Raw genomic sequence first — 26519 nt, forward strand, 5'->3', positions numbered from 1 at the left:
ACCGACAACTTTTATAATTTTTTTTTTAATTCACGCATGCTGCAATATTTTATAGCATTTTTAACCAAAATAATATTTCGTGAAAATCTTCAAAAATTTTATATTTTGGTATATTTATAACATAATTCTATTCAACTTAATTCGTAAAATTATTCCACCATGTTAACAGATAAGTCTTGATTTAGAGAATTACACAAAAAGTTAAAATGTATTATTATTACAAAATAGGTAGATGCTTGATTGCTACATGCTTGAATTCCAATAATGGGCTCCATTAATTTGAATTTGGCTTGTTCATCCTTTTTTTCTTTTGTAATCTCACTAGTGAGATGGATAAATCAGCGAGAACACAATCGATAAAGCTCCAACATTTTTTCCAAACCACATCGAGTCAATAGAATATAAGAAGGAATGCTTTTTTTATTGCCCCTCAGGACATATCTCAGTAGTGCAAAGAACAGGAGTGAGGTTATCTCACGCCTTGCTGACAACCGCAGTGTGGGAATTCGATTCCTAAGACATGGAATTGGACTCTTTGTAAGCGCAGTGTACATGCAGCTCTTGTTCCCTAACTTGTTGGGGTACATCCCGCGATTTACCTCCCTTACAAAGCTCTAAGGACGAAGCTGTGGGAGCCAGGTTGGGGTTCAACCTTTTTTTTTTTTAAGAAGGAATGCTTTGCAAGGACATGATCAACGTTACTGGGTTCAGACATTATGGAATAATTTTACGGAAAGATACAAAAGAAACTTTATCCAGAATTGAAGTTTTCTATCTTAATTTGAAGGAATCAAGAAAGGTGAAAAACGTAACTTTTATGTCCTGAGTGAGAGAGTTTGCTTGTAGATCTGAAGTATGTTGATAATCGATACTAATAGGGTCAACCTAAATCTAAAGTAGGCAACGTAGGGATAGTACGAAAGATCCAAATAACTACTTACAAAGAAAAAGAAGTAATGCTCGTTACTTTCCATTTTCAAGCATATCTAAAAGAGTTTTGCTATATGTACACTCGTCTCACAAGACCTTTTGTGAGAGAAGTGTACAAATAACATTGTTCTTTCTAGAATGTAATTATAAAGTAATTCATCATTGAAATTATACTTTAATGTCATCAACCACAGTTATTAATGACATTTTTGTACTTAATATTTTCATTAAAAAACTTATTTTCAATATCTTATTAATTAAGATGTTCTTGATGATGATTTTGGTCAAAATACTCTATTTACATGCATTGAAATGAGAAAAAAAAATTGTCTCAATTTTGTATTTACTATTTTTTTTTTAAATACGATGAAAAAAAAAACGTATGCCATCCATGGATTTTCTAAACAGATATCGTTATAAGAGACAAGGCATGCTAATAAATAGAATGTTAACGATAAATATATGACAAGAAAGTTGAGGACATAAGTACTACAATAAACAAAGAATGATGAGTTTAAATGCACGTAAAAAAAATAGTGCAACAAATAAAAAATATGGATATAATTATTCTCTCTTGAATGACTTTAAAAGTAAAATAACTTGATTTTGTAACCTCAAACATAATTAATAAAAGTTTCTCAAAAAATCTCAATTAATCAATTTGTCCAATGATCAATAATAAATGGTACCAAAATTTAAATATTTTAAGGAAATATAGATAACATCAAGGCCGAATTTAAATAGTATGAATACCCTAATTCCCAAATAATTTTTATTCACTCATCATTTTGATTTATTAAATTCCTTTTAGGGATATCTTTACTCCTCATCCCGGGATTAAATCTCGGGCTTGGAGCCGGGGGTCGAGATGGCTTGACCTCGGCCCCGATTTGAAATCACGGGTTCCATATACTGCAAGATCGAAGGTTGAGGTCACGCTACCTTGGCCCTGAATCTGAACTCGGGATTTAATCCTGAGTTCTGCAGCACGTCTGAAATCTTTAACAAGTATGAATGGACATTCTTTGACAAAAAGATTAAATGGGAAACAAATGTCTCTCGTGAAGGCTTGTTTCATATTTATTTACTGTTAATATTACCCTGAGAGAGAGAGAGAGGACCATAGGCACGTAAACTTGACAGATGACAGGAGAGAAGAATTCAAGGATATGTGGCTGTCGTGAATTATTGAGTCTGAAAATATTGTCTTCTTCAAAAGTGTTGTGGATTTTTTTATCATCTGTGCCCTTGTTTGACCCACATTTTGGAAAATGATGAATTTTAAATAGTAGATTGATGAAAAATAAATAGTTAAAAATTAAGGAAAAAAATTGAATTTATCTGTAATATTATTTTATTGAAATATGTGTGATTGAAAATAAATTCTGAAAAAAAAAAGGATTTTTAGAAGAATGAGAATCAAACAAGGGTTATATATGTCTCGAATGTTTGGCTATCGAAAAGTTCTTAAAATTTTTATCAGTCTGGTTAATTGGTGAGCTTAATGTCTGGAAGTAGGTTTTAATAATTTATTAGACTGTTAAGTTAGTTCTTGTTTTTACATTAATACAACAAATGTTAATAGAATATAAGGAAAGATGTCAATTACATAAAATGAAATGATCATGACATTTTGAGGACAAGGGTTCATCAACGTAGTAGGTAGTTATCTAACTTAAAATTGGACTTATACTCTCTTCCATGTCTACCACACTTCTCTCTTGTATTTAGATTTTAAATAATGTCAATGTCCTAGTGGAGTGATGTAACAAATCTAATACCTAATTGCATGTCTTCTTGACCTTAAATATTATTATATTAATCACATATTTTATGGATAATTTTAGTCAAATTCTCAGTCACAAATTACATCAATTTTTATCAAACACTGCTAAAAAATTTTATGAAGCAGCCGATAAATTTACTTGTAAGAATTATTTTTCTCCTCTTATACTTTATACGTACACGACGGGAACAAATGATTTTTATGTTTCCTATTTTCTGTTGAAATTGAATTGCTTTCTTATGGGACTAAAATCTATAAATAGTCCAACAAAGAGAAATCTTCTTCTTCAAAATAATAATGATGACGCTAAGCATTTCTATGGCTTCACTTATTTTCTCCCTTTTCTTCTTCCTCTCATTTTCTTCTACCATTTCCTCTCAAAACCTTGAACATTTTCTCAAATGCCTACAATCTAAAGGCTCAAATTCCATCTCAGAAGTCATTTACACGCCAAAAAATTCGTCATACACACCTACTTTGTTGTTCTCTATACAAAACCAACGCTTTGTGTCACCTTCCATGCCAAAGCCTCTAGTAATCGTCACGCCATTGAATGAGTTTCATATACAGACAGTAATTACTTGTTCTAAAATCCATGGCCTGCAGATTAGGACTCGCTCTGGGGGCCATGATTATGAAGGTCTTTCTTATCTTTCCAAAGTCCCATTTGTAATTCTTGATTTGAGAAATCTAGAATTGATCAAAATAAACGTTAAAAAGAGGACAGCATGGGTTCAGGCAGGTGTACTTCTTGGTGCATTTTCTTATAGAATTGCAGAAAATAGCCCAAATCTAGCCATTCCAGCTGGTCTGTGTCCCACAGTGGGCGTAAGTGGACATTTCAGTGGAGGTGGCTATGGCACCTTGCTAAGAAAATATGGCCTTGCAGCGGATAATATTATTGATGCAAGAATTGTCAATGTCGACGGTGAAATTCTTGACAGAAAGTCAATGGGAGAAGATCTTTTTTGGGCTATACGCGGCGGAGGAGCCGCCAGTTTTGGGGTGGTCACCTCTTGGAAAATCAAGATGGTTGAAGTTCCTGATATTGTAACAGTTTTCACTATCAACAGAACTTTGGAACAGAATGCAACGAACCTTGTTCATCGATGGCAGTATATTGCACATAAATTTGATGAAAATCTGTTCGTCAGGATCCTCATAACGCGTGTTAATCCCGGTGGAAAAGGGAAAAGATTTTCAGTTCAAGCCTCTTTTAATTCCATCTTTCTTGGCAGGATTGATAAGTTGCTTCCCTTGATGCGAGAAAGTTTCCCTGAATTAGGTTTGCAGAAACAAGACTGCCTGGAAAAAAGCTGGATCGAAGCAATCCTCTATTTTTCTGATCTTCCCAGTGGATCAACTCTGAAAGATTTAACCAACAGGAATCCTAATCCCAGAACATATTACAAAGCAAAAGGAGATTTTGTACAAGAACCAATACCCAAACATGCCTTAGAAGGGTTATGGGAATTTTTTCAAGAAGCTGAAGCTGAAGCAGCCCAGCTTATTTTTGCTCCATATGGTGGAAAAATGAGTGAAATTTCGTCATCCGAAACTCCATTTCCTCATAGAGCAGGAAATCTATTTGAAATACAGCATTTGGTGTACTGGGATGAAGAAGGAAATCAAGAATCAGACAGGTATATAAATTGGATCAGAAGGCTGTATAAATACATGGCATCCTATGTTCCGAAGAATCCTAGGCCTGCATATTTGAACTATAGAGATCTTGATTTGGGGGTTAACAACATTGGAGGAAACACAAGCTATGAACAAGCAAGTGTTTGGGGCATTAAATATTTCCTGGAGAATTTCAAGAGATTGGTTCATGTGAAATCAAAGGTTGATCCTGATAATTTCTTCAGAAATGAGCAAAGTATACCACTTTTGATATCCTAAGAAAAGAAAGGTTGTCTTTATTATTAATTTTTAGGGTTATCTTTTAATTGTTCTCTGTAATAAAACACAGTACCTCGGGTTCAAAGGTACTGTGTGTTTCGTTTGTTTGTTGTATAACAAAAAAATTGAAATAATAATGTTTATTTCCTCATTTCTGCTCTCTAGCTTTTAGAAGCTTTATATTTTGGTGGTTTTAATGTGTGTCGGTCGAGAAATATTGTACATATTTTTTGGTGGTTTTATTTTTTGTTGATTTTTAAAAAATTAGAATCCACGGATTGTAATTCCAAGTTTTGCAATTATTTATACTTTAGAAATTAAATTTAATATTTGATTGAATTATTTTTGACGAGGAAAGAGAAAATCTCAAAAGAATTGATTGTTGATTTCAAATGAATTTTCCCATTAATTGTTGAAGAAAATTTCAATAAAATTAGATGGTATTTAAAAAATATATATCTCCAATGTAAGCTAATACGCACTACATCATCTCTAATATCTAGAGTTCCATCTAAATTTAGACAAAGTGTTAAACGAATTGGCTCGACATAATTAATATTTCTTTCGAATTTATAAATAATTTTTTTTAAAAAAAGAAAAAAAAAAGGACACCTAGATAGCAATCATTTGATTACATTGATGACTAATTTTAGACTTTGTTGATGACCGACCTCCAGTCTCACATTTATTGCTCGCAAGGTCCACTTTATACATGTGTGAGTTCGGTCATAAAACCTCAGCTCGGCACATTGTCGCCATAACCTCAAAAGACATAATAATTGCAAATTTCTTATATCCTATCACATCACCCTTTCAATCATATATATTTATAGAAGATGACGTTAGCACCGTCTATACCCACCAATCAACTACCTATCCTTTGCAGTCCATCATTACATGAAAGAAATAGCGATGTGATGGCTACCGGCCTCATTGACCAATTAAGAGAGAGATCGGCGGCATGTGGTCTAAGCTCGGCGCAAGTGGTTGATTTGATTGAAATGACATAATTTTTGCCAAGCCCCTCATAAATAGTAAGGAACGATTCCCTTCGAGGGGGACAAAGCTTTCCTACACAGAAAGTGTACAAATCGATCTCTCTGAATGAATACGAGTGATCTTTTTTTTTTTTTTTTTTTTAAGTTGGCTTAAAAATTAGTTTTCACAATTTTTGACGTCAACATACTTGTTGTCTATTTAGTGGGTATCAATATCACAGAGATAAAAAATGATAATAATGTTTGTGCATCGTTTTATTTTAAATCTGGGGCAATTTTAGCCAAATGTCTGGTCTAATAAAGTATTTGGTCAAAAGGCCTTTGACCATATAAATGAATAAAAAGAACAATGACTATGCTTATTTTTAATTTGACAAAATAATATATCTCTAGAAAGCACGTGGATTATTCCAAAATTTCATTTTGTTCTTTACTACCTGCCCATCTTTCAGAAATAATATCCTGAAATGAACAAATATATATACACTCAATCTCTGTTTCACAACGACTCTACCTTTTGATACAAATCAATTCAAATTTGGACAAAAATGAAATGGAACTAAGTTTTCCTTCAAGAATAGAAATTTATTTAAACCTTTCTCTTGAAATTTTTTATTTGGATTTGACCTAAAAAGATTTGGATTTTGAAAAAGCCAGATGAGATGAAGAAGATAGAAGACTACGTGTTATGGGTGAATGAAGAATTTGGTTGGGTGATTTATTTTTATTTTTTTTCTAAAGACCCATACTTGAGAGTTTAGGTTACATATAATAACATCACGGTTATTAATAACTAGACAACGTTTTAATTATATGAAATGTTAGTAACCTTTACACACTGTTACATTTACGTCCCAAATTTTTTTCATTGCATTCTTATTCTCAAATTAATTAAATTGTTCATAACTATTGTTTATCTCCATAATGTTCTTCAAAATAGATTAAAAAAAAAAAAAACTCATTTCCCCATTATATTTTCGAATGAGTATATATGTGTAAATAATATGAAGTAAATGTGTATGTTAATTAATTTTTCAAACTTGTACTCGTATTTTACTTGTAAATAATTTTATACATATAAGTTAATTTTTAACTTAAAAGTGAAAAATATACTTATAATCAAAATTATTTATAAGTAATTTTCTAGCTATACGTCAATTTTATAGTTATATGTTAATTTTTATACTTATATATAGGTAAAAAAATCTATTGGACTGATATAAAAATGTAAATGGGGCTTAGGGACAGGTTTGGGACCCTACGTCCTGGTACGTGTGTGCAGTGTGTGTGCCTGATTGATATAATATTTAGAGTAATGAATAACTAAAATTTGATCAAATCGATCTTTTAACTAATTATCAATTTTACAATTATTGGATAAGGTTGATGGAGTAGTACGAGACAATTTAAAAAAAAAAATAAAAATATTCAGTTGATATATTTGTTTTGAGTATCAAATTAATTAGAGTTGGAAATGATGAGACGTCTTCACAGTTCATGATCCCCATGTACTTTTGATACAATGGGATATCCTTGGCTAGCTAAGAATTATTTATTGAATAATTGTGATTCCAATACGAATTCGAAAATTCCAATTTTTTTTATTGTATAATATAATTGTAGTCTGATGAAAATTTTATAGCTCGACACAATATATTAATTTACGAGTAATGTTATTTAGCCCCCGTTTGAGCCACATTATTGTAAAAATGAGAATAAAAAATATAACTATTATGGACCCTACATAAAAGATAAAAAGCCAAATATAGTGACTTGATGTGATAGATAACGATCATATTTTTCATTTTAATGAAAAAATAATTGAGCTCAAATAGGGCCTTGACTTCAACCCTAGTGGGTCTATATAGCATCAGTGTGTTTCTTTATGTCGAGTTAGCAAAACAATTCAAATGAAGCATTTCGTTTTCGTATCAAATGCGCAACAGGTGCATGCATTATATAATATGAACTCATTCAACCGACTATCTTTTGTGGTGATCGAAGTGTCTGTGCTGCAGAGATGCAAACCAATTCATGGTCTCACGGACCCAAATTTCCTTGTATTTGGAAGCAATAAGCATCAAGCTTATGCCTAACAACTGTAGTTCCATCCTTGATGTTGTCTATACCTCAAGAATTAAGAGAGTGAAAGATGCACCAAAAAGGTTGCATGTAGTTATGTAAAAGTTGCATTCATGTCAACTTCATATAATTAAACTAAAAAGAATAAGATATCACCGGTTCAATTAAGATATAGTTTTTCTTAAACCCTACTAAGCAAAACAAATTATACATATATGCCTCTTAAGATGCAAAATTATCACTTCGTTTTTATCCATATACTTCAATAACATCAAAGTCACCATGTTTGATATAGTTTTTCTTAAACCCTACCAAGCAAAATAAGCGATACATATATGCCTCTTAAGATGCACAATTATCACTTCCATATACTTCAATAACGACAAAGTCACCATGTTTGAGAGAAACCAATTCTTCTAGGACTTTTTTATCCCTATTCTTCAATAACTTCAGAGTCCCATGTTCGAGAGCAACCAATTCTTCCGGGAGTGTTCCTTCCTAATAAACAAAGACCAGGATCAAATTATAAATTGACTAGAAGTTAGGCTCCTTTCAATTGTTGAAATCAAGTCTTATCTTAGTTTAAAAAGAGAGAATAAAAATTACATACCTCATGATAAGTGGAAGAATTCCAGAATGGAAACTCACGGTACCAGTAACGGGAAAAATTCCAGAATGGAACCCCAAAGTACCAGAGTCTAATGCTCCTTAAACCCAGTGAGGAGACCAAAAATGTGATCCAAGCGTAACCAGATAAAATGAGCATTCTTTTGGTCTCCTCATCTTCACTGAGCGCATGCGCACCATCAGATGGGATCATACGTGAAATAGCAAATCTAGTCATTAGTATCGCAGCATCAGTACCAACGAAAAAATCCAAGTGTGGACTGTCACTCTTGAGGACACCCAATATCCATGCTTTCACTTTCCCTGTCAATCCTTTCACTGCCAAAATTTTTGAACTTTTTGTAAGTTACAATAGATACTAATCCTATTTAAAATATAAAACAAACCAAGACTGAATTTAGATTTGTTTCATATTGTTTAGGCTAATTAATCGATCTAATGAACAAGCATCCGCACACATTAATTGACCACTTTCCTAAAACTAAATGATTGTGGAGATGAATGAAATTTATGCTGTTCATGCTAGAACCAAAATGAGGGACCCAAATTGCATGAGCAACAGGTGACTAGGAGAATTCCTTACTAAAGACACCATACCCTAGAAAGCGAAGGTGACCAGGAGACCCAGTAGAATTCCTTACTAATATAAAGATTCCGCAGACGAACATTGACAAAAGACAAAAGAGGACTATTTTCTTTAAAAAAAAAAAAAAAAAATGGAAAAAATCCTTGCTAGAATTATAAACCATAATACCCATCTAAACTCTATCTTATAGTTAAATTAAATTAAATTGTAAACTTTTGAGTAAACTGTGTGGCCAAAAAAAAAAAAAACGTCAGTTTAACGCCCAAAAGAAAGTAAAAAGGGAATGGTTCAAAACTGTGAAGAATAATTACTTACATTCCATTTGATTTTTTTGAAGTTGATCCTGTATTTTCCTGCTTTAAAGATTGCACATTAAACCAGAAAACAAAATTAGCCAAAACTAAAAATAATACAATAGAGCTTAAAAAAAAAAAAATTGAAATTTGAATGTCGAATTTCAAACGACTTATTTCTCTACAAAAACAATCTAAACAACCGAAAAAATTAAAAACAATAAGAATACCTAGAAAAAAAGAGAAAAGAGAGGAAACTCACTTGGATGGAAATTAGTTTTTCTCACCAAGAATAATCACTTAACTGGCAGCGGCCGACGAGAATTGCGTGATCTGCCGGCGATTTTGACGAGGCTCCGGTAATGGTAATGCAGTAGAGAAGAGCTTTGGGCGCAACTGAAATAGGAATATTATTTATAGGACAAGAGGGAATGGGAAATCGTGTCTCTCTCTCCTTGCTTTTTGGATGATAGCGAGACTTGCGTGCAGTTTTATATGCAGATAAATTTCCTGGTTCAATGACAATTTTTACCCGATCAAAAATAGAGTCCTAAAGGAAAATTACTTCTTCAATAAATATTTAGATATATCTATAATTAAATCTAACAGGAACTTAGCACGAAAAGGCCGCATAAAGTCTAATAGGATCTTCCAGAAACGGAGCATTTGGTTAAACCATAAATAATTGTAATAAAGTTTCATTATTCGTAAATTATTTATTGAATTTTAAGGAAACGAGTACGTAGAACAGGGGAATTAATAAATGGAGTAGAGACGATGACATATATCATAATGAGAAACAAAGGAATTTTGTATGGGTACACTCTTATTCGAACGAAGTGAAAAACATATTATCTTTGTGAAAAACATACCGTCTTTTACACATATCTTTATCTCAGTTACAATAAAGTAAAAAAAATATTTCCTCAATCAATTAAAAAAGAAATAAATTAATTTACATAATGAAACAAATCAAGAAATAATTGATAAAAAAAAATTTAATTTATCTCGACGATAAAATAAAGTTACGTTATAATATTAGTAAAGGTAATTATATCAGCACCACACATTTTACTTAGTACACCACAATCAAAACATATATTCAAGATGTACACCATAAAAAACTTACAATTATAATCCTAATACAATAATAATTAAAGACTCATTCAATTAATAACCAAAGATATACACCACATTTCGTTATGATACTTTTTTTTATCACCAGAGACGCACAGTCTTCCTCGTCTGAATGGTTAATTTGTTTTCATCCAAGAGGCGGCTGACAATGTTAATACTCTTATAGTAACCAAAATAATGGCAATTGCGATGCACTCCATACTACTATAGTCGACTTTGAAGAAAATTGGGTATTTGGACACACGTGCAAAGTGCATTCTCCACGCCAAAGATTGTTGAAACTTATAGTAGACAACAAATCATCCAACATCTTGAAAGATGATGGGCTCAGATATTTGGCGGTTTTGGAATTGGGATAGGAAATTCACTATTTTCTACTAAATCAAGGTAAAACACTTAATGGGGGTGGTCATATAACCACCACAATTCTATGAATTTTTGAATCACTTGATTTTATGAAATTCGCATTTGTATCTTTAAATAAGAATTATATATCTTTTTGTAGTGTTTGGACGATGGTAATGGAATGAATAACCAAATTAGCAAATAATAGATAGGATATTTACATCATTTTACTCATGGTTACTTAAATAAATAAGAAAAATGTAATGTACTAAACACTGGTTCTGGTGGTAATATAATCACCATACTAATAATAGTGAGACTAATTAAATTTGTAATCCAACCGTCGAATGAATGAATTGATATTTCATCACCTGCATCTGCATCTAAATATGCATGTACAATATTACAATATGACAAATATGGGAAGCTTTGTTGTACAATCAAAAATACGTTCTCGTATATCTAATTCAATCAAGTGTAACATGGGATTATATTTCACTATTTTAGCTTAAAAGTCAATTAAAATCAATTTTTTAACCGTTATTTCACTATTTCAATCATCATTTTTGAATTCTTCTCTCGCAGGTAAAATTCACTTTATCTCTAACGATCAAAAAAATCAATTAACAAAATCCCTACCAAATAAGTAATAATGCTTAATGAAAATCGCTTACAAGTCAATCTTTACGTTTGAAAAGTCGTACAATTTTAGTTGATAATCTGGCCAAGTGTACATTGGGATATAAAATTTGATATCGTAATTCTCATTGCCATTCCACACCTAATAAAAATCGCAAGAGTTCCTTTCTTTTTAAAACTGTGACGACAAAAAATTTCAATAATTTATTGTAACAACGAAATTGAAAGCGTGATTATATACAATTATAAAATAAATGAACTCATTAACGTTCATGCTACTAATCCTAGTAGATTTTGTCTATCACTTTGAAAAAGAAAAAATAATAATTTTGTGATAAAATCATTATTAGTGATTATACTAGCGAGGCTCCGGTAATGGTAATGCAGTAGAGAAGAGCTTTGGGCGCAACTGAAATAGGAATATTATTTATAGGACAAGAGGGAATGGGAAATCGTGTCTCTCTCTCCTTGCTTTTTGGATGATAGCGAGACTTGCGTGCAGTTTTATATGCAGATAAATTTCCTGGTTCAATGACAATTTTTACCCGATCAAAAATAGAGTCCTAAAGGAAAATTACTTCTTCAATAAATATTTAGATATATCTATAATTAAATCTAACAGGAACTTAGCACGAAAAGGCCGCATAAAGTCTAATAGGATCTTCCAGAAACGGAGCATTTGGTTAAACCATAAATAATTGTAATAAAGTTTCATTATTCGTAAATTATTTATTGAATTTTAAGGAAACGAGTACGTAGAACAGGGGAATTAATAAATGGAGTAGAGACGATGACATATATCATAATGAGAAACAAAGGAATTTTGTATGGGTACAATCTTATTCGAACGAAGTGAAAAACATATTATCTTTGTGAAAATTACATACCTCATGATAAGTGGAAGAATTCCAGAATGGAAACTCACGGTACCAGTAACGGGAAAAATTCCAGAATGGAACCCCAAAGTACCAGAGTCTAATGCTCCTTAAACCCAATGAGAAGACCAAAAATGTGATCCAAGCGTAACCAGATAAAATGAGCATTCGCTTGGTCTCCTCATCTTCACTGAGCGCATGTGCACCATTAGATGGGATCATACGTGGAAGAGCAAATCTAGTCATTAGTATCGCAGCATCAGTACCAACGAAAAAATCCAAGTGTGGACTGTCACTCTTGAGGACACCCAATATCCATGCTTTCACTTTCCCTGTCAATCCTTTCACTGCCAAAATTTTTGAACTTTTTGTAAGTTACAATAGATACTAATCCTATTTAAAATATAAAACAAACCAAGACTGAATTTAGATTTGTTTCATATTGTTTAGGCTAATTAATCAATCTAATGAACAAGCATCCGCACACATTAATTGACCACTTTCTTAAAAATAAATGATTGTGGAGATGAATGAAATTTATGCTGTTCATGCTAGAACCAAAATGAGGGACCCAAATTGCATGAGCAACAGGTGACTAGGAGAATTCCTTACTAAAGACACCATACCCTAGAAAGCGAAGGTGACCAGGAGACCCAGTAGAATTCCTTACTAATATAAAGATTCCGCAGACGAACATTGACAAAAGACAAAAGAGGACTATTTTCTTTAAAAAAAAAAAAAAAAAATGGAAAAAATCCTTGCTAGAATTATAAACCATAATACCCATCTAAACTCTATCTTATAGTTAAATTAAATTAAATTGTAAACTTTTGAGTAAACTGTGTGGCCAAAAAAAAAAAAAACGTCAGTTTAACGCCCAAAAGAAAGTAAAAAGGGAATGGTTCAAAACTGTGAAGAATAATTACTTACATTCCATTTGATTTTTTTGAAGTTGATCCTGTATTTTCCTGCTTTAAAGATTGCACATTAAACCAGAAAACAAAATTAGCCAAAACTAAAAATAATACAATAGAGCTTAAAAAAAAAAAAATTGAAATTTGAATGTCGAATTTCAAACGACTTATTTCTCTACAAAAACAATCTAAACAACCGAAAAAATTAAAAACAATAAGAATACCTAGAAAAAAAGAGAAAAGAGAGGAAACTCACTTGGATGGAAATTAGTTTTTCTCACCAAGAATAATCACTTAACTGGCAGCGGCCGACGAGAATTGCGTGATCTGCCGGCGATTTTGGCGAGGCTCCGGTAATGGTAATGCAGTAGAGAAGAGCTTTGGGCGCAACTGAAATAGGAATATTATTTATAGGACAAGAGGGAATGGGAAATCGTGTCTCTCTCTCCTTGCTTTTTGGATGATAGCGAGACTTGCGTGCAGTTTTATATGCAGATAAATTTCCTGGTTCAACTACAATTTTTACCCGATCAAAAATAGAGTCCTAAAGGAAAATTACTTCTTCAATAAATATTTAGATATATCTATAATTAAATCTAACAGGAACTTAGCACGAAAAGGCCGCATAAAGTCTAATAGGATCTTCCAGAAACGGAGCATTTGGTTAAACCATAAATAATTGTAATAAAGTTTCATTATTCGTAAATTATTTATTGAATTTTAAGGAAACGAGTACGTAGAACAGGGGAATTAATAAATGGAGTAGAGACGATGACATATATCATAATGAGAAACAAAGGAATTTTGTATGGGTACACTCTTATTCGAACGAAGTGCAAATAGTATGTACATGCTAACGATTCAAACCTAACACGCCTATTTATTAAGGTGGGTCAACCAGTGACTCAATTAGAATCGAGTACGATAAGTTTTGATCAAGTATTTATTAATATGAGTCATCTCAGATCTCTTATTCGAACGAAGTGAAAAACATATTATCTTTGTGAAAAACATACCGTCTTTTACACATATCTTTATCTCAGTTACAATAAAGTAAAAAAAATATTTCCTCAATCAATTAAAAAAGAAATAAATTAATTTACATAATGAAACAAATCAAGAAATAATTGATAAAAAAAAAATTTAATTTATCTCGACGATAAAATAAAGTTACGTTATAATATTAGTAAAGGTAATTATATCAGCACCACACATTTTACTTAGTACACCACAATCAAAACATATATTCAAGATGTACACCATAAAAAACTTACAATTATAATCCTAATACAATAATAATTAAAGACTCATTCAATTAATAACCAAAGATATACACCACATTTCGTTATGATACTTTTTTTTATCACCAGAGACGCACAGTCTTCCTCGTCTGAATATTTGAGGGGCCTCAAACTTATTTATGAAGTAGATAAATTAATAAATAAAAAATAAATTGTGTCATAATGGTTAATTTGTTTTCATCCAAGAGGCGGCTGACAATGTTAATACTCTTATAGTAACCAAAATAATGGCAATTGCGATGCACTCCATACTACTATAGTCGACTTTGAAGAAAATTGGGTATTTGGACACACGTGCAAAGTGCATTCTCCACGCCAAAGATTGTTGAAACTTATAGTAGACAACAAATCATCCAACATCTTGAAAGATGATGGGCTCAGATATTTGGCGGTTTTGGAATTGGGATAGGAAATTCACTATTTTCTACTAAATCAAGGTAAAACACTTAATGGGGGTGGTCATATAACCACCACAATTCTATGAATTTTTGAATCACTTGATTTTATGAAATTCGCATTTGTATCTTTAAATAAGAATTATATATCTTTTTGTAGTGTTTGGACGATGGTAATGGAATGAATAACCAAATTAGCAAATAATAGATAGGATATTTACATCATTTTACTCATGGTTACTTAAATAAATAAGAAAAATGTAATGTACTAAACACTGGTTCTGGTGGTAATATAATCACCATACTAATAATAGTGAGACTAATTAAATTTGTAATCCAACCGTCGAATGAATGAATTGATATTTCATCACCTGCATCTGCATCTAAATATGCATGTACAATATTACAATATGACAAATATGGGAAGCTTTGTTGTACAATCAAAAATACGTTCTCGTATATCTAATTCAATCAAGTGTAACATGGGATTACATTTCACTATTTTAGCTTAAAAGTCAATTAAAATCAATTTTTTAACCGTTATTTCACTATTTCAATCATCATTTTTGAATTCTTCTCTCGCAGGTAAAATTCACTTTATCTCTAACGGTCAAAAAAATTAATTAACAAAATCCCTACCAAATAAGTAATAATGCTTAATGAAAATCGCTTACAAGTCAATCTTTACGTTTGAAAGGTCGTACAATTTTAGTTGATAATCTAGCCAAGTGTACATTGGGATATAAAATTTGATATCGTAATTCTCATTGCCATTCCACACCTAATAAAAATCGCAAGAGTTCCTTTCTTTTTAAAACTGTGACGACAAAAAATTTCAATAATTTATTGTAACAACGAAATTGAAAGCGTGATTATATACAATTATAAAATAAATGAACTCATTAACGTTCATGCTACTAATCCTAGTAGATTTTGTCTATCACTTTGAAAAAGAAAAAATAATAATTTTGTGATAAAATCATTATTAGTGATTATACTAAAATTGTTATATTTCTTGAATATCATCAACTTGGACATTCTTTTCCTCCAAGGAAAATTAAGGAAAGACTGAAGCGTGTGGAATTGTAGACTATATTACAAATTCTTGATGAGAATTAATTAATTAATTCAATACTCAAGCACTAAAATGTAATCACTAAAGTAAAAATTGAATTTAACATATAAAGGAAAAAAGAAAAAGAAAAAAAGGGCACTCCATGGCTTATGTCCAAAAATGCGTCAATTGAATCTTTGGATTGGAAATTTGTTATAGAAATTAGACAAGTCAGTTACCTCTGAAGAAAAAATAAATAAATATATAAAAATATTAGTCCGTTCTATTTCCTAATAATAAAAAATTTCTCTCAAACACAAATAGTATGTACATGCTAACGATTCAAACCTAACACGCCTATTTATTAAGGTGGGTCAACCAGTGACTCAATTAGAATCGAGTACGATAAGTTTTGATCAAGTATTTATTAATATGAGTCATCTCAGATGTCCAATTCATTTTGACTCCATTATATACATTGTGAACCTTTTGCCATAGTGATTACTAACTACTAATTCGATCAATTCCTCAATGTTCCAAGTTTCCAACCTAAAAAAATAAGTCCAAGTGTAAGTTTACAAACTACTAATTTAATCAATTCCTTGATGTTCCTAAATAAATAAGTCAAAGTGTAAGTTTACAAACTACTAATTTAATCAATTCCTTGATGTTCCGAGTTTCCAACCTAAAAAAAAAAAAGTCCAAGTGTAAGTTTACAAACTAATAATTTAATCAATTCCCCAATGTTCCAAGTTTCCAACCAAAATAAATAAGACCAAGTGCAAGTTTTCAAATTATTTCACCAAGATTCCGAATTTATTATTTGAATTATAAGTTGATAGTCTCCAATTTATTAAGCCCCCGTTTGGCCCACTTGGCAAGTTAATTTTTAACTTTTCAATAATTGTACAACTTGTCCTTAATGATGAAACTATTTAAAAATACTTCATAAAATTTTCCGGTGGTCAGACAATAACCATTTAATGAATGGCCAAATTGTCAGGAATACTTTTGGCTTATTACCATCGTATTTTATAAACTAGATAAGAAAGTAGAAATAAGAAAAAGACAAAGGATATATAAAAGAAGTTTAAAATTTTTTTTACTATCATTCTGCTCAATACGAGTTAATATTTGCGAATGTAATTCAAAATATGGCCTCAAAGATTATTTTGAAGCTTTATTTGGGAGTAAAAATAGTCGTAACAGCTAAATGACTTACATGAAATCAAATTCCATTCTTTGTTATTAGCAATTAACCAATATATTAATCATTTTTAAATCCGAAATTTTCGAGTATTTAATAAGTGAAACCATAGGGTTCGAGTTAGCTTTCATTCTGTTCGGTTCTAGGCTCTGTACTACAATTAATTTTTTAATATTTACAATGTTACATTAGTTTTATTAATAACATGTTCAATTTTAACTCTTACAAAATAACGTAGTCTAATCTTGTTTGTCTTTTGTATCTCTCTTTGTTGAGTTTTTCATAGTTTTGATTCTTAAAATCACAAGAAGAGGGGGATAGCAAGCTCATAATAATTAATAGAAGCGTTGTCGAATTTTAATTCGATTTCTTCATAACAGTAGAAAATGGCACTACAGTAGACCAACAAATTTGAGTAAAACTTAAGTCAATTTGATTAAGTTAGGCTTAAACTGAAAATTAGAAATATGAACATCATATTTTTGGGTTTGAGCTAAATTAATCAGTTAGTAAATTTATTTAGAAAAAATAAAATAATTTGGCTTATTTAAAATAAATAAATTAAACAAAATTAGGAAGATTCAGTTCTTTATTCAGATACCCATTCAGGTATTTAGCTTAAAAAGAATAGCTTGATTTGATTTAGTTCGATTTGAGAGTTTTGCCCAACACTAATTTTTTACAAATTTCTCTTTATAATGACCATTAAAAAGGGTTTAATAAAAATTCCAGTCATTATATTTTAAAAAAAAAAAAAAAAACTTTTTTTTTTTTTTTGTCAGTTAAAGCTCAACGAAGAGGCGTTGTTTAAATTAATTAGTCATATGTTTGAGGAGAAAAAAAAAAGTTGTATTAATTTATTGAAGGACGAATCAGAAATTAAAAAAATATTAGTGAGAGAATTTTCATCCAAAATTATTTATCCGGCATTGAGATTCGAGACTTTTATAAAGGCTATAGATTAAAGATTTTAATAGGAATATAGGATTATCTGTGGATTTTGAATTTTGCGGATTACTGATTAAAACTATATGATAGTTAACAAAGCAAAGTTGAATTAAAATTTATTCCAATATAATGCTATGAAACTTAAATAAGGGGAACTTGAATTTCTGTTGGGATAGCATTGAATACTAGTAAAATCAATTTTAAAAGAGTCCTAAAAACATAAATAATTTATAAACATTGTCTTACCAAGTTTGCTTGAAACATTCTTTACTGGCACAAGTCTCAAAATGATCTGAATGTATTTGTAACGTGTGGTAGAAAATAAAATTTAATTATTCATAAATTATTTATTATATATATTTTTTAAAGAACTGCTTAATTAGGAAACGAAAATTGATAAATGAAAAAGAGATAATGATAGATATCATGATTGAAAAACAGACGAATTTCGTTGTAGTCTAGCTAGGCTTTCACCCGAGAGACCCGGGTTCAAGATCCGGCAACGGAATGCTGACTTATTTTTATACCTTTGGGGCTTAAAACTTTTTTTTTTTCCATGCACCCTAGTTCAGTAACTTGATACTTTCTCTCTCTTGAAAATCTTCACCTCTGATGAATCTTTATTTTTTCATTTGTTCTATATGGATAAAAGTAGAAAGCCCTGTTCTATATGCTAATTTGATCGAAATTATTGCTCTGTAATGAGTAGTGATTATTGATTTAAAACGAAAAATCCAACAAAGTGTTGGGTTATATAGTGAAAACGAAATCATTTTTATTCTTTAATATATAATGAGCAACCTTCCAGGGATTTTTAGTTAATTAAGAATATTAATTGAGACGACATTCTTATCACCGGTTGTTGGATTTTCATTCAGTTACAACTTTATGCTGAGATTTCTTGGAAGTTGGATGTGGTACCTTTTGCTTTACGTCCCAATCCCATAGGGGATTTAGTTACAATTGAGAAATGAGAATAGAAAGATCAAGATTACCCTTCATCCGACTTCCTTTTTTGGAAAGAAAGTGCAAATCTTACATTATGAATGTCAATAGTTGATTTTTCCAATCTTTTTCAGCCTTAGTTGGAAAGGATATATAAATCTCCCCGTCCCTCGACTCTTAACATTCTTGCCATAGAAAGCCAGCCATGGCGCACCCACTCCACCTACCCAAAATACAAAGAAGAGACGTAGAATAATAGGATTATTGTGTTGTCCAAATATTTTGCAGCTCACTAACAAACCAACTTCAATAGACTATGACTTTATTAACATTCATTGTGGAAATCATAAGCCAGCCAATCACTTAACAATAAAGTAGCCTTCAAGCAAAAACTTGACTTCAACTTCACCTTTCTCCAAATAAATTGAGCTTTTATTAAAAAAATCCCCATCAAACTTGAGTTCATGGGATTTGCCAACCTGTATTGATGCAATCCCTAATCTTGGGAGCCTCTAATGTTCAAATTGCTCCTTTAATCATGCAATTCCTCATCTTAAGTGTGCACGCGTTTTCATTACGCATAAGTTAAAAGTTTATTTATTATACTGTTCAGTCTTACCTTATACTATGCATCAAACATGTGACATACAACGGAGAACAATTGAAATATCTTTACTATTTCTGCAGCCAAAGAACTGACAAATGAAATCCGTAAAGCGACATAACACAACAATTTAATTGTCAAAAATTGCATATGCATGTAAATTGGGAAGAGAGTGAAGCAAATCCAGACTTGTACAATATATAACATAAGAGAACTGTCAATTTCCAGTCCAATTCAACAAGTATGCATTTCTCCATATGCAAGACTGGATCAATTGTGAAGGTTGTCCGATATGCATACCAATTCGTAGCCTCAGGGGCCCAACTTTCCTTGTATTTGGAGGCAATAAGCATCGAGTTTATGCCTAACAACTGCAACTCCGTTATTGAAGTTGTCTTTACCTCAAGAATCAAGATAGTGAAAGATGCTCCAAGAAAAATATAATAACTTGCGACGACAGAAATAAGACATGCAGTTATGTAAAAGTTGCATCCATGTCAACCTCATAAAATTAAACCAAAAGGAATAAGATATCACCGGTTCAATCTAAGATATAGTTTTTCTAAAACCCTACCAAGCAAAATAAGCAATACATATATGCCTCTTAAGATGCACAATTATCACTTTGTTTTTATCCATATACTTCAATGAAGACAAAGTCACCATGTTTGAGAGAAACCAATTCTTCCAGGACTTTTTTATCCCTATCCTTCAATAACGTCAGAGTCCCATGTTTGAGAGCAACCAATTCTTCCGGGAGAGTTCCTTCCTAATAAACAAAGACAAGGATCAAATTATAAATTGACTAGAAGTTAGGCTCCTTTCAATTGTTGAAATCAAGTCTTATCTTAGTTTAAAAAGAGAGTAAAAATTAAATACCTCATGATAAGTGGAAGAATTCCAGAATGGAAACTCACGGTACCAATAACGGGAAAAGTTCCAGAATGGAACCCCAAAGTACCAGAGTCTAATGCTCCTTAAACCCAATGAGAAGACCAAAAATGTGATCCAAGCGTAACCAGATAAAATGAGCATTCGCTTGGTCTCCTCATCTTCACTGAGCGCATGTGCACCATTAGATGGGATCATACGTGGAAGAGCAAATCTAGTCATTAGTATCGCAGCATCAGTACCAACGAAAAAATCCAAGTGTGGACTGTCACTCTTGAGGACACCCAATATCCATGCTTTCACTTTCCCTGTCAATCCTTTCACTGCCAAATTTTATGTACTTTTTGTAAGCTACAATAGATACTAATCCTATTTAACATATAAAACAAACCAAGACTGAATTAAGATTTGTTTCATATTGTTTAGGCTAATTAATCAATCTAATGAACAAGCATCCGCACACATTAATTGACCACTTTCTTAAAAATAAATGATTGTGGAGATGAATGAAATTTATGCTGCCCACTCCCCCTTCCGGACCTTGTTGGATAATGGGACTCTTTGGTCAGTGCTGTTCATGCTAGAACCAAAATGAGGGATCCAAATTGCATGAGCAACAGGTGACTAGGAGAACCAGAAGAACTCCTTTACTAAAGACACCATACCCTAGAAAGCGAAGGTGGCCAGGAGAAGCAGGAGGATTCCTTATTAATATAAAGATTTCGCATACGAACATTTACCGAGATACATTTATGAATTTAAAGACAAAAGAGCACTGGCAAAAAAAAAAAAAAAAAGTCAATTTAACTCCCAAAAAAAATAAAAATGGAATGGTTCAAAACTGTGAAGAATAATTACTTACATTCCATTTGATTTTTTTGAAGTTGATCACAATAGAGCTAAAAAAAAAAATTGAAAATTTGAATGTCGAATTTCAAACGAATTATTTCTCCACAAAAGCAATCCAAACTACTGAAAAAATTAAAAACAATAAGAATACCTAGAAAAAAAGAGAAAAGAGACGAAACTCACTTGGATGGAAATTGGTTTTTCTCACCGAGAATAGTCACCTAACTGGCAGTGGCCGACGAGAATTGCATGATCTGCCGGCGATTTTGACGAGCCTCCTGTAATGGTAATGCAGTAGAGAAGAACTGAAATAGGAATATACGATAAAAAAAAAAAAGGATGGAGGAAATCGTGTCTCTCTCCTTGCTTTATAGATGATGAGACTTACGATCAAAATAGAGTCCTTAACGAAAATTACTTCTCCAATAAATATTTAGATATATCAATAATTAAATTAACAGGAACTTAGCACGCGAAGGCCGCATAAAATCTAATAGGATCTTCCAGAAACGGAGCATTTGGTTAAACCATAAATAATTTTAATAAAGTTTCATTATTCGTAAATTATTTATTGAATTTTAAGGAAACGAGTACGTAGAACAGGGGAATTAATAAATAGAGTAGAGACGATGACATATATCATAATGAGAAACAAAGGAATTTTGTATGGGTACACTCTTATTCGAACGAAGTGAAAAACATATTATCTTTGTGAAAAACATACCATCTTTTACACATATCTTTATCTCAGTTACAATAAAGAAAAAAAAAATATTTCCTCAATCAATTAAAAAAGAAATAAATTAATTTACATAATGAAACAAATCAAGAAATAATTGATAAAAAAATAAAAAATAAATTAAATTTATCTCGACAATAAAAAAAAAAGTCACGTTATAATATTAGTAAAGGTAATTATTTTAGCATCACACATTTTACTTGATACATCACATTATAATCACATCACAATCATAACATATATTCAACGTATACACCACAATAAATTTATAATTATAGTCCTAATACAATAATAACTAAAGACTCATTCAATTAATAACCAAAGATATACACCACATTTCGTTATGGTACTTTTTTTTTTTTTTTTTTAATGACCAGAGACGCACAGTCTTCCTCGTCTGAATATTTGAGGGGCCTCAAACTTATTTATGAAGTAGATAAATTAATAAATAAAACATAAATTGTGTCATAATGGTTAATTTGTTTTCATCCAAGAGGTGGCTGACAATGTTAAAATGTTAATACTTTTAGGGTGTGTTTGATTACATTTATTTTTCATAGAAAATATCAGTTTTCCATCCAAATTTTCACTTGGAGTGTTTGATTGTTATTTTTTTCTATGGAAAACATTTTTCAACTTTTGAAAATATGCCTAATTTTCCTTGGGTAGAGGTGGTTTTTATTTTCCACAAAAGATAGAAAATATTTTCTTTTCTAGGTAATATTTTCCATGTCAATCAAACACACTCTTATAGTAACCAAAATAATGGCAATTGCGATGAACTCCATACTACTATAGTCGACTTTGAAGAAAATTGGGTTTTTGGACACACGTGCAAAGTGCATTCTCCATGCCAAAGATTGTTGAAACTTATAGTAGACAACGAGTCATCCAACATCTTGAAAGATGATGAGTTGAGATATTTGGCGGTTTTGGAATTGGGTTAGGAAATTCACTATTTTCTACTAAATCAAGGTAAAACACTTAATGGGGGGTGGTCATATAACCACCACAATTCTATGGATTTTTGAATCACTTGATTTTATGAAATTTGCATTTGTATCTTTAAATAAGAATTATATATCTTTTTGTAGTGTTTGGATGATGGTAATGGAATGAATAACCAAATAAGCAAATAATAGATAGGATAGTTATATCATTTTACTCATGGTTATTTAAATAAATAAGAAAAATATCAAATACTAAACACTGATTGAGGTGGTAATATAATCATCATATTAATAATAGTGAGACTAATTAAATTTGTAATCCAACCGTCGAATGAATGACACGATATTTCATCAGCTGCATCTGAATCTGCATGTACAATATTTTATTACAATATGACAAATCTGGGATGCTTTGTTGTACAATCAAAAATACGTTCTCGTAGCCCCTCGTGACATAACTCAGTGGTGCAAAGGACAAGAATGAGGTTATCTCATGCCTTGCTCGCAGCCGCAATATGGGGGTCTGATTCCTGAGACATGAAATTTGTAGGCGCAGTATACACGCAGCTCTTGTTCCTCGGTCTATTGGAACACATCCCGCGATTTATCTCATTTACAAAGCTCTTGAGAATGGGACGGTGGGAGTCCTCAAAGTAGGGGTTCAACCTTTAAAAATACGTTCTCGTATATCTAATTCAATCATGTGTAACATGGAATTATATTAATGCTTAATGAAAATAGCTTACATGCCATTCTTTACATCGTTGATCACTATGCTCTAGATTTGAAAAGTGGTACAATTTTAGTTGATAATCTAGCTAAGGGCACGTTAGGATAAAACTTGATATCATAATTCTCATAACCATTCTACACCTCATAAAACAAGCGAGAGCTCCTTGCTTTTTTAAAATAGCGACGACAAAATATCTCAATAATGTATTGTAAGCCATACGCGTAAAATCAAAATTGAAGGCTCGATTACGCACAATTAGATAATTAATGAACTCATTAACATCCATGCTATTAATCCTCGTAGAATTTCTCTATCACTTTGAAAATAAACAAATGATTTTTGGATAAAATCGTTATCACTGATCATACTCAAATCGATATATTTCTTGAATATCATCAACTTGGACATTCCTTTTCTCCAAGGAAAATTAAGGAAAGAATGAAGCATGTAGAATTGTAGACTATATTAAAAATTCTTGAAGAAAATTAATTAATTAATTCAAAACGAATTGCATTTTTTTTTCTAGTTTAACTAATTATTCATGATTAATCACTGAAGTAAAATGGAATTTAATATATAAATAAAAAAATAAACGACACTCCATGGCTTACGTCCAAAAATGCGTCAGCGAATCTTTGGATTGGAAATTTGGTATAGAAAAGCCGATTACTACTGAAGAAAAAATAGATAAACATATGAAAATATTAGTGCTTTCCATTTCCTAATTATCAGAAAATTTTCCCAATCACAAATAGTTTGTACATGCTGACGATTCAAACCTAACATACCTATACATAAAGGTGGTTAAAGTTGGGTCAACCAGTGACTGAATTCAAATCAAGCAAGATGAGTTTTGATAAAGTGTTTTATTAATGTAAGTCATCTAAGACGTTCAATCCATTTTGACTCCACTATATACATTATGAACCTTTTGCCATAGTGATTACAAACAACTAATTTGATCAATTCCTCAATGTTCCAAGTTTCCAACCAAAATAAATAGGACCAAGTGCAAGTTTGTAAACTACTAATTTGATCAATTCCTCGATGTTCCAAGTTTCCAACCAAAATAAAATAAGACCAAGTGCAAGTTTTCAAATTCTTTCACTGAGATTCCGAAATTATTATTTGAATTATAAGTTTATCTCCATTTTATTAAATAGGCAAGTTAATTTTTAACTTTTCAATATATTTGTACAAGTTGCCCTTAATTAATTTTTAACTTTTCAATATAATTGTACAACTTGTCCTTAATGATGAAAATTGTTTAAGGCCATACTTGAGTCATATTTTTTCAAAAAAATATGTTTTTAAACAGTTATTTGACATCATTTCAACTGCACATTCTTCAATAAAATAATATTACACGCAAATCTAAAGCTTTTCTTTATTTTTTAACCACACATTTTTCATCAATACACTATTCAAAAATGTATTATGAGGAAATAATGTGGCTCAAACAAGGGCTAAGAATACATCATAAATTTTTAGATGACCGGACGAAAACAATTTAATGAAAAGCCAAATTGTCAGAAGTACTTTTGACTCATTAACATCGTATTTTGTAAATTAGATAAGAAAAGAAAAAAAAAAGGATAAATAAAAGAATCATTATTTTCGATACAAGTTAATATTTGCAAATGTAATTCAAAATATGGTCTCAAAAATTATTTTGAAGCTTTATTTGGAAATAAATAATCCTAACAGTTAGTTGACTTATATAAAATCAAATTCCAATCTTTGTTCTTAACAGTTAACCAAAATATTAATCATTTCCCCCCAATTTCTCTTCATAATTACCATTAAATAGAAAGCCCAGTCATTATATTTTTTAAAGAAAATGGTTTTTCAGCTAAAGCTCAACTAAGAGGCGTTGTTTAAATTAATCAGTCATATGTTTAAAGAGTCTCATTCTTAAAAATAAAAAATAAAAAAAGTCGTATATATTAATTTCTTGAAAGATGAATTAGAAATTATAAAATATTAGTGACAGCATTTTCATCCAAAATTAGTTATCCAATATCGAGATTCGAGGCTTTTATAAATGCTATACATTAAAGATTTTAATGGGAGTATAGGATTATCTGTGGATTTTGCATTTCTAGATTACTGATTAATACTATACGATAGTTAACGAAGGAACGTTGAATTAAAAATTATTTCAATATAAAGCTATAAAACTCAAATAAGGAGAAGTTGAATTTCTGTTAGGATTGCACTGAATACTTGTAAAATTATTACAAATATAAATAATTTATAAACATTGTCTTACCAAGTTTGCTTGAAACATTCTTTACTTGCGCAGGTCTCAAAATTATCTGAATGTATTTTTAACGTGATGTAGAAAATAAAATTTAATTATTCATAAATTATTTATTATATATATATATTTTTTTTAGAGAAATGCTTTTATGTAGGAAACAAACTTTTATAAATGGAATAGAGATGATGATAGATATCATGATTAGAAATAGANTTTTTAGAGAAATGCTTTTATGTAGGAAACAAACTTTTATAAATGGAATAGAGATGATGATAGATATCATGATTAGAAATAGAGGAATTTCGTAAAGTACAATTCTTATTTGAGCGAATTGTAAAAATATAATCTTTTACACAAATATATGTTTATCTATCATTAATATTCTCATAAAAATAGAATATTATTTTTTGAATCAACATAAAAATTATGAATATATCCATTTTCAATAATGACACAGATCAAGAAATAATTAATAAAAAATTAAAAATACAATTAAGTTTATTTTATTATAAAATGTCATTTCGTG

The 26519-nt window shown here is 30.8% G+C and overlaps 3 protein-coding genes across 4 annotated transcripts; 1 reads left to right on the plus strand and 2 right to left on the minus strand.

Moving 5' to 3' along the window:
* The first annotated feature begins 2993 nt into the window (after positions 1-2993).
* On the plus strand, positions 2994-4778 carry LOC111398500 (berberine bridge enzyme-like 18). The gene has a single exon (XM_023025436.1). The coding sequence runs from the start codon at positions 3014-3016 to the stop codon at positions 4616-4618; it is 1605 nt and encodes a 534-aa protein (XP_022881204.1). The 5' UTR covers positions 2994-3013; the 3' UTR covers positions 4619-4778.
* Positions 4779-7808: 3030 nt separating this feature from the next.
* On the minus strand, positions 7809-14665 carry LOC111398159. Its single transcript, XM_023025095.1, has 7 exons — positions 14624-14665; positions 14482-14504; positions 14389-14398; positions 13396-13658; positions 13131-13168; positions 12213-12547; positions 7809-8196 (listed from the first exon to the last, which is right to left on the minus strand). Exons 1-7 carry the CDS (start codon positions 14663-14665, stop codon positions 8041-8043), a joined length of 867 nt encoding a protein of 288 aa, XP_022880863.1. The 3' UTR covers positions 7809-8040.
* Positions 14666-20108: 5443 nt separating this feature from the next.
* Positions 20109-21623, minus strand: LOC111398501. Of its 2 annotated transcripts, none has more exons than XM_023025438.1 (3): positions 21492-21623; positions 20448-20782; positions 20109-20337 (listed from the first exon to the last, which is right to left on the minus strand). In XM_023025438.1, coding segments are annotated over exons 1-3 (474 nt in total). In that variant the 5' UTR covers positions 21493-21623; the 3' UTR covers positions 20109-20199. The 2 variants fall into 2 exon arrangements, with proteins under 2 accessions (XP_022881206.1, XP_022881205.1); XM_023025437.1 differs by lacking the exon at positions 21492-21623 and adding an exon at positions 21322-21343.
* Positions 21624-26519: the final 4896 nt, after the last annotated feature.

Source organism: Olea europaea, chromosome 8 (genome assembly GCF_002742605.1).
Source record: "Olea europaea var. sylvestris chromosome 8, O_europaea_v1, whole genome shotgun sequence".
In the NCBI taxonomy this organism is placed as follows: domain Eukaryota; kingdom Viridiplantae; phylum Streptophyta; class Magnoliopsida; order Lamiales; family Oleaceae; genus Olea; species Olea europaea.